Source organism: Xiphias gladius, chromosome 21, assembly GCF_016859285.1.
Source record: "Xiphias gladius isolate SHS-SW01 ecotype Sanya breed wild chromosome 21, ASM1685928v1, whole genome shotgun sequence".
Classification (NCBI taxonomy): domain Eukaryota; kingdom Metazoa; phylum Chordata; class Actinopteri; order Istiophoriformes; family Xiphiidae; genus Xiphias; species Xiphias gladius.
Window position 1 is genome coordinate 8,958,781 of NC_053420.1, and position 9,631 is coordinate 8,968,411.

General features: G+C 38.0%; 1 protein-coding gene across 1 annotated transcript; it reads left to right on the forward strand.

Annotated features, from left to right (window-relative positions):
• The first annotated feature begins 587 nt into the window (after nt 1-587).
• Nucleotides 588-8,710, forward strand: LOC120807417 (immunoglobulin-like and fibronectin type III domain-containing protein 1). The gene is made up of 20 exons (XM_040159427.1): nt 588-717; nt 826-962; nt 1,130-1,229; nt 1,451-1,496; nt 1,607-1,790; nt 1,948-2,061; nt 2,194-2,356; nt 2,494-2,766; nt 2,957-3,365; nt 3,578-3,704; nt 3,795-3,936; nt 4,063-4,356; nt 4,875-5,054; nt 5,197-5,325; nt 5,416-5,724; nt 5,826-5,911; nt 6,062-6,254; nt 7,010-7,306; nt 7,803-8,129; nt 8,224-8,710. Exons 1-20 carry the CDS (start codon nt 588-590, stop codon nt 8,226-8,228), a joined length of 3,645 nt encoding a protein of 1,214 aa, XP_040015361.1. The 3' UTR covers nt 8,229-8,710.
• The last annotated feature ends 921 nt before the right edge of the window (nt 8,711-9,631 follow it).

Below are 9,631 nucleotides of genomic sequence, written 5' to 3' on the forward strand. Positions count from 1 at the left end.
CTTAAAAATGCATCAACATCATGTTGTAAAAGTAAGCATACTGCCTTAATGCACAAGTTAAACCAATGATAATTGACATACATTGCAGATTCAGACCATCTGGAGGAGATTAGCTCCATGTCAGACAGATGGGAATTCTTATGGCTTTTAAAAGTGGTCAAAACATACCATCAGCTCCAGATTATACTGCAATCCCATTATATGTTATGTTGTCCCATTATGTTATATGCTGTCTTCAAAGCGAACACCAATTAAAATGGTATATAAGCGAACTAAACATTGTTGCCTTAAGTTTGAAGCGTTGTCACGCTTTTGCATTAACAGGGAAGCTGTTGTCAAGATGTTTAAGATACGTAAAGCTAAGGATGAGGAGCCAACTGCTCCAGGGCAGGGTGAGTAAAAACAGAGTTTTAAAACTTGCCCTTAATTACCTACATTAATGCCAAACAATAAGTTAGAGACATAGTTTCTAGAGCTCACAAGATTTCCATCACACCATCTAGTAAACTATCAAATCAATTTAATTCAATAAAACAATTCTCCAAGTTCTCTCATAAATTTGTAAATAATGCAAGTTATCTCATTCAATGTCAGTGAGAATTAAAAAGAGGTCGAGGGTGCCTGGAGTTATGATCACCCAATATGTGGAAGAACTACCTGAAGGCATGACCACCCCAGATTTCACTCGGAAACCAATTGCTCTGACGATTCAAGAAGGTAAGGTAAAATACCACCTCTAATTGCATGCACAACTTAATTTCATTTTACCTTGATGTTTTCTCAGAAAATAACATAGCTGTACATTTTTGTTTTCTTGCTCTGTAGGAAAACAAGCTATCTTCAAGGCAATAGTTACTGGCAAACCGACACCAACTGTGACCTGGATGAGAAATAATGGAGAAATTAATGAAGAAAGGTACAAAATCTTCTATGAAACAAGCTCTGGTGAACACCAGCTACAGGTGAGGTCACTGACCATGTGTCATTAAGAATGTTTATTCAAATAACTTAAAATCTAAACAAAACTGACAGATCAATAAATTATTCAGAATGAACGGTACGCCATCTTGAAGTATTTTAGTTTTGCAAAAATATTAATAAATATTAATAACTGTGCATTGACTGATAGATGGCAGATGTATCAGTGGATCAAGCTGACACCTACAAGTGTTTTGCCGTAAATGAATATGGAAAAGCAATTGTAACTGCTGCCCTAAATGTTATTGAAGGTGAGTTACTTACTTTTATTACATGATATATTAAATCAAAACAAATTATCAAGATAAATTACATCCGTCTCACTTTACTCAAATTTCTTCAATTTTAGTTGGCTATAAAAAGAACAGAGCTATGCAACAATCAAGAACAGGTACACAGCCTAAAATTAATTTGTAACAACATCAATTATACATTGTATTAAAATCTTAAAAACCTCCTTGTTTTGTTGTAGCAATCCGAGAGACACCTGAGGATTTCAAAAAGGCCTTAAAAAATACGTGAGTAGTAGTGTGAATTTACAAAGGGAAAAATATAGTTTGATTTGTTTCTTCTGCTAGCCATGTATGATTTTTACTTTAAAGTAATTAATATGTTTTTCTTTTTGGAGGGTTGACATTGAGCCAAAAGAGGAGGCAAAACCAGAAATCGATGAAAAGTTTTGGGATTTGTTGTTGAGTGCAGACAAAAAAGATTATGAGAATATATGTGCACGGTATGGTATAACTGATTTCCGTTGGATGCTGAAAAAACTGAATGAGAAGAAGACAATAAGGGAGCAAGAACAGGAAAAGGTACTGTATGTTCCAGCTTCATCTAAATGTAAACATAAAGCACCTACACAGCCTAACATCTAAAATAAAGTCATAATAGAATACCTTAATAAAAGAAATGCAAATTCTAATATTTGTGCAGTGACAATGTTTTTTTTCTTTATTGTAATGACAACAGGTAGTTGAAAGACTTTGCAACCTAAAGCCGATTGAAATGAAAGCTTCTGGATTAGCAGAGTTCGAACTTGAAATGTCACTCAAAGACCCTACAAGCAAAATCTTCTTATATAAGGTGAGATGTTTAATTTTAAATATTTTCTTAATAGTTTATAAAACTAAATGACAGAACTAAAATTAATATAACATTCTCCAGAATGCATGCTTCATATTGCAACAACTTTTATGACCACTTACATTTGAACAGGATGGAGTTATGATTCCTTTTGATGCTGACACAGAGGTAAAACATGGATTGAAGCAAGTGGGAAAGAAGTTTGTGTTTAGTATCAATGGTGTTGACCCCGAGGATGCAGGATTATACCAAGTGGAGGTTGATGGAGTTAAGATCTTCTCGACTGACTTAAAACGTAAGATGATGCATCAGATTAATTATCTAGATAATTAAGATGTACCTAATGCTGTGCAACACTGCTTCATGAGTTGTCCTGTGATAGGAAATACCAGATCTTGTGTTAACTAACCTATAGTTTTGTGTTTCATCTAGTTCCCACTGTAGACTTTTTGGTCAAGATTCAAGATGTGAAAGCAGAGGAAAGAGAGGACGCTGTGTTTGAGTGTGTTGTCTCGCATCCACTGAAAAAGATTTCTTGGATGGGCAAGAATATCCCACTGGAGCAGGGGGACAAATATGACATCATTGTGTCAGAGGATATGCTGATTCACACATTGGTGGTAAAGGACTGCTTGCCATTGGACAAAGGAATTTATGCAGCTGTGGCTGGACTTAAATCCTGCAATGCCTGGCTCATAGTGGAAGGTACTATTTAAATATTTAAAATTTTATCTTTTAAGAATGTTCAACACCAGTTTATCAAATACTGAAAATGTCCCATAAAGCATTAAAAACTTAATGGTACTGTGTATTTTTTTATTAGCTGACAATGATCCAAACTCACATGGAAAGAAGAAAGCTCGCAAAACAACCCGAGCAGGTGGTGGTGGTGGAGCTGAGCTTCTGAGGATTGCTCAGGAACAAAACGCTAAGATACAGAAAGAGAGAGATGAGTTGATTGCAAAGGCAAAGGCAGAGGCAGAAGCAGCAGCTGCAGCAGCTGCCGTGGCTGCAGCTGAAAAAGCAGAAGCCGAAGCTAAAGCTAAAGCAGAAGCGGAAGTGAAAGCCAAAGCTAAAGCCAAGGCTAAAGCTAAAGCTAAAGCAAAGCCAAAGGCAAAAGCTAAGGTAAAGGCAGAGGCAAAGGCAGAAGCGGGAGAAGCTGCAGATAAAGCAGAAGCAACCACTGATGTAGAGGAGGACGAAGACGTAGAAGAGGACGAAGAGGATGTGCAGAAGGACGAGGATGTGCAGGAAGAAGAAGTGTCCGAACCAGCTGAATCTACGTCATTAGAACCAAAGCAGGAACTACAAGCAAACGAGGGAGGGGCTCCGGCTCAAGTTGCTGATACTGAAGAAGAGGAGCCTGTTCAAGAGAAAAGAAAGAGAGTGAGGAAAGGGCCACTCATCCCTGATACTGTCATTGGTGAGATGCATCAGAACATAGTAATTCAATTCTAAGTACTGCTATTGTTCATATATTCCTGTTCCAACCTTACAGTAAGATTGTATTTCCTTTAGACCCTGGAGTTTACTTCACCAGTGGACTGAATGACGTAACTGCCATCGTTGGCACAGGTGCAGAATTGGTCTGCAAACTGAGTAGTGAGGAATGTGATGGAGTCTGGTACAAAGATGGGAAAGAGGTGAGGAACTTAAGGGTTGACAGAGTAATAGCTTTCACCTATAACTTTCTGAGATTTAAGTGTGTTTACGTGAGTATGTGTGCATTCCAGATAACAGCTACAGATGATATCTGTATTGTTAAAGATGGGACTTATCGCAAACTAATTATCAAAAACTGCAAAGAAGATGACGCTGGCAAGTACCGATGTGAAGCTGATGGGCGTAAAACAGAAGCTGTGCTAAATGTTGAAGGTACTGTAATTAGAATTCATTTGAGCTACTCCAACTCAAACAAAACAAAAGGGCAGACACTGTGAAAATGTCTACAACAATTCTTTTCAGCTCAGCAGTTAAAAGTCTCGTTTTTGTTTCTACTAGATCCTCCGAGAATCAACCCAGATGAACTGGCTGCATTCATAAAACCTATTACAATCAAAACTGGGAAAGAGGCAGCCTTCAAGCTGTCCTTTGTTGGCCGGGAACCCATGAAGATCCAGTGGTACAATGAAGGCGAAGAGTTGTTGGAGGACACCCATGTCAGGATTGAGAAGTCTTCATCACACAGTCGCCTGCTGCTAACCAAGTGCCGACGCAAAACCACAGGAGAAATTAAGATTAAGGTTAAAAATGAATGTGGAACAATTGAGGCCACTACCAAGATTGTTGTATTAGGTTTGTACGCTGCATCTTACAAACTTAAGATGTTAATGTTAACATGTTCTTATTTTGTTATATACATAACATAAGGCATGGATATGAGCAAAACTGTTATTCTTTTGTCTTATTATAGATAAACCAACACCACCTCTAGGCCCTGTGGATATAATTGAAAGTTCGTCAACTTGCATTGAGTTCAAATGGAGGATTCCCAAAGACGATGGAGGTTCCCCTATCACTGACTACATCTTGGAACGTCAGCAAATTGGCCGAAACAGCTGGAAGAAATTAGGAAAGATTGGCCCACAGCCTAAATACAGGGACACTGATGTGGATCATGGCAGAAAATATTGCTACCACATCAGGGCTGAAACTGATCAAGGCATCAGTGAAATGATGGAGACCGATGATATTCAGGCAGGGACGAAGGGTAAGCCTTTTTACAAGTCTTAAATACAGTATTTGTTGTTCGAAAAGGCTTTGTATGAGCCAGCTAAAAAGCGGCCGTTTTCTCTATTTTATCATTCTTTTAGCTTACCCTGGACCTCCTTCCACGCCAAAAATTGTTAGCGCTTTCAAAGACTGTATCAATCTTGCTTGGTCTGCACCTTCTAATACCGGAGGAACTAACATTTTGGGATACAACGTGGAGAAACGCAAGAATGGCAGTAATTTGTGGGGCCTTGTCAACCCGCCCGATGAGCCCATTAGAGGTACAGTGGAGCGATGTTCTGTATTTTTTAAAAGCTTGACTTCATATCTGAACTTGTAAAGTGGGACTGGCTTTCTCTTTTCAACTACATAAATAATGGTATTTTTTAAATATCTTATCCATACTGTTTGACATGCCAACAGAGAAAAAGTACGCAGTGAAGGATGTTGTTGAAGGCATTGAGTATGAGTTCCGTGTATCAGCTATCAACATTTCTGGTGCTGGAGAGCCAAGTACACCCTCTGAATTTGTTATTGCAAGAGATCCAAAGAGTGAGTAACAGGCCCAAATCAGCTATACTGTTGATGCATCATTACTTAATTGCTGATAGCTCAATGCTTCAACTGTTCTCAAACTTTCAGAGCCCCCTGGTAAAGTTATCGACTTGAAGGTGACAGACTCCACATACACCACCTTATCACTTGGCTGGACCAAACCCACCGAGGAAGAAGGGGTCCAAGATGAAGCCAAAGGATTCTTTGTGGAGCTCAGACCAGCAGAAGACCCAGAATGGGGTCGCTGTAATTCCAGTGCTATCATTATGACCTCCTACACTATTATGGGTCTGAAGTCTATGGCCATGTACTGGGTAAGAGTTGTAGCCACCAATGAGGGTGGAGATGGTGAGCCTCAAGAGCTGGACAACTACATCATTGCAATGCCTCCTCCAGGTGAGTAACGAATTGTCTACAGTCGGAATTTGTTACAATTCACTTCATTAAATCTCTTTTTCTCAATAATTTTGTCGAAAACTTTTCCTACATTGTTACAGTGAGACCTCAATTCACTGATAAAAAAATAAAGAACTTCATGGTAATGAGAGCTGGGAACTCTGCTCGAGTCAACTTTAACTTTCAGGTTCAGTATAATATTCATACAAAAACTTTTTGAGCATAAAAAGTTGTGCTATTTAATGTCCTGCCTAAAAAAGCAGATTGGAGACTTTGCTGCTGCTCTACAAATAAGTATAAACCCATATCTTAGCCATGTATCTCATGTTGTTGGCAGGCCTCTCCAATACCAACAATTACATGGCTCAAGGACGGCCTGCCTGTACCCAAGCATGTGACAGTTAGCAACGCAGACACATCATCGCAGTTAATCATCCCCTCATCAGAGCGACATGACACTGGGATCTACACCATCATTGTGAAGAACCTTGTTGGTCAAGAGACCACCAGTGTTGAGATAAGAATAACAGGTACACTTAAAAAAATATCAGCGTATTCTTATCAAATAAAAGGGAGATAATTACCAAAGGTTGTGTGATATGCATTATATTTGTATGTATATTCCAAAGTACTGGTGTCTGAAGGAGGCAAAATGCTTTGTCACACTTCAAGCATTCAGAATTTAAGATTTTAACACAATTACTTAATTAATCAATTAGTCGACTGACTAAAAATCGCATATTTATTTTTGTGTCAAACAGTTGCTGCTTCCACACTTCTTAAATGTGAATATTTCATGCTCTTCTGTTTTATATCATTATAAACTGAATATTTTTGTCTTTTGGACTGCTGATTGGACAAAATAAGAAACTGGAATATGTGGACTATGGCACTGAGAAGTTAAGATTAGCATTTTTCACAATTTTATAACATTTTACAAGCAAAACCTCTCATCAGTTGATCAAGAAAATAATCAGCAGATTATGTTATCATGATCAAAATTAGCTGTAGCCTTAATTTTATCTTCATTTAAGGTGATCTTATAATCACATACAAAGAAAAAAAAGTTAATACTAAATAAATACAGGAAGAATAGCTACAGTGTATAAAAATCTTGCACACAGAGGTATTTACTTTATACTATATTTTGTGTTTACTATGGACTTGAACAATGTGCAGGGAAAATTTGAAGGGAGCAAGACTGCGTGTGTGCTGGCAATCGCTCTGTAGCCAGCATAAACATAATACATAAAGATACTAAAAATCCTTTCCTACCCGTTTTCAGATGACCCCAAGCCTCCAGGTCCCGTCGAGCTGGATGAGAACGTGCCGGGAACAGTGACGGTCATCTGGACTCCTTCTCCAGATGAGAAGAAAGACGACAGGCTGCACTACATGATCACCAAGCGTGATTCTGTTAAGCGTACTTGGCAAACCGTGGCAGACCATCTCTTTAATAACAAGTTCACTGCCATCAACATCATGCCGGGAAGGCAGTATCATTTCCGGGTGTATGCCAAGAATGACATGGGGCTTTCAAAACCCTCTGAGTCAGCAACCTGGGAAGTGAAGAGAAAGAAAGGCAGGTTTAATAACAGTGATTAAAAATTGAGTAGTACAGAGTTGAAACAATTAGTTGATTAATCAATTAAATTAAATGGTAACAATTTTGATAACGGATTCAAATTTTCATCCATTTATAAACCAATAAGGCTAAACATTTGCTGCATTTGCTTCTTAAATCTGAGGACTTGTTTTTTTTTCTGTGTTTTATAAAATTGTTAATTGAATGTATTTAGGTTTTGGATTGTCAGACAAAACAAAAAAGCAGTTAAAAAATAACAACAGTTTCACCATTACTAAGATAAAGATAAAGCATACTGTTTGACAAATTGCAAAGCACCATGACAGAGTATTTTATATAAATGCTCCATCTTCTGATATGCACACTGAAGGGAGATAAATTAATTAACCAACACTAAAGAGATGGCAGCAACGAAAAATGTATCAATCATTATGTATTACACTTCTTTTTTTGTTAACCCCCCCCTCCCTTTTTTCTTTTTAAATCATTCCAGAAACATTGTCTTTGAACCTTCATGCCTCTAAGGACTGCAGCTTTGAGGCGCCTCCATCATTCACTGTTCCACTAAAAACGCACAACAGTCCAGAGAGTTATGAGTGCTACATGAGTTGTGCAGTTACAGGAAACCCCAGACCCCATGTTACCTGGTACAGAAATAACATCAGCCTCAACACCAACACCAACTACTACATCACCAATACATGTGGGGTCTGCTCCATGGTGATACTCAAAGTCGGGCCCAAGGACAGTGGAGATTACACAGTCATAGCAGAAAACCCTCTGGGCAGAGTGGAGTGTTCAACTAAACTCGTTGTTAAAGGTAAAAACTCCGTCACAGTTTTTTACTACATCTTATATTCTGTTCCTATGGCTATATGATGGAACAATTCTCTTTTCTTCCTCAATCCCTCTAGATTAGGATGAAGCTGCGGTCTTGAACTCCTGAATGTGCCTGCTCTATTTAAATGAATGGAAGGTAAAGGATTTGCCAAATTGAAACCTGTTGTTATCTGTTTTTTGTTTGTTTGTTTGTTTTGTGAATTAATGTATTAATGTGTTTAAATAAACTTTGACGGAGAAAGGCTGAAAGAGAGAAAGAAAGGAAGAACTCTTGATAACTACCTACAAATGTTTGAAAGCACTAATAAAAAATGTCAGAGTAGATTCTGTTGTACTCAAGTGCAGATTCTACTCAATTTATCTAATGCATGCAAAGAGGAATTTGACAAGGGACATCTGAGATTCAGAATTAGTGATATGTTAATATTGCACCCAAACATGTTTATTTATTGACCTATTTTTCCTTGAGCTGTGACTATAGTTAGTTTCCTCTGCTGTTTTCTGAATAAGACACAAAATTTTACATTTTTTTCTGAAGTTACTAACTCATGGAAAACTGACAATATGACAATATGGCTATAACTGAGTATGTTTAAGTGTGTGTATGTTAAGTGTTTGAATTATTAATCATTATGCAAAAATGTAAATAAATCCAATCTATTCAGTGTCAGTGTACAGTGTCTTACTTTAACATAATTCAATTGTGAGCTTGAGTCTACAGCCACTCCAGCAGCTCTGTGAGACTGCAGTTAGGTGCTGCAGTGCTTTGAGCTACAGTTAGGTTAGTAAGTATTTGGACAGTGACACAATTTTCAGAATTTTGCCTCGTACACCGTAACAATGGAACTGAAAAGAAGCCATCGTGATATGATTGAAGTGTAGACTTTCAGCTTTAATTCAAGGGGCATATGAAAAAATATTACATTAATCGTTTAGGAATTACAGCCATTTTCATAAATAGTCCCTCCTTTTTAGAGGCTCAAAAGTAATTGGACTTATAATAGTTAGTTTCATGGCCAGGTTTTGCCTGTTCCCTCGTTATTTCATGACAAATTAAGAAGATAAAGGGTCTGGAGTTGATTCCAAGTGTTGACTCTGCATTTCATAGCTGTTCATGGTAACTCTCAATATTTGGTCCAAAGAGGCGTCGATGCAAAGGAAGGAGGCCATCATTAGGCTGAAAAAACACTACAAAACCTATTAGACAGATAGCAAGAACTTTAGGAGTGGTCAAATCAACTATCTGGTACAAAAAGAAGGAATGAACTGGCGAGCTCAGCAACACCAAAAGGCCTGGAAGACCATGGAAGACAACTAAAGTGGATGATCGCAAAATTCATTCCTTGGAGAAGAAAAACACTTCACAACATCTGGCCAAGTCAGGAACACTTTCGAGCAGGTAGGCATATCATTGTCAGTGTCTACAACCAAGAGACACCTTCATAAATGTAAATACAGAGGGTTTACCACAAGGTGCAAACC

Bases quoted from the DNA above. Each gene is read 5' to 3' on its own strand.
- LOC120807417 (XM_040159427.1), top strand. From the start codon at position 588: ATGTCAGTGAGAATTAAAAAGAGGTCGAGGGTGCCTGGAGTTATGATC. The intron at 718-825 runs GTAAGGTAAAAT...CTTGCTCTGTAG, and splicing joins TGCTCTGACGATTCAAGAAG to GAAAACAAGCTATCTTCAAG. The intron at 963-1,129 runs GTGAGGTCACTG...ATTGACTGATAG, and splicing joins CTGGTGAACACCAGCTACAG to ATGGCAGATGTATCAGTGGA.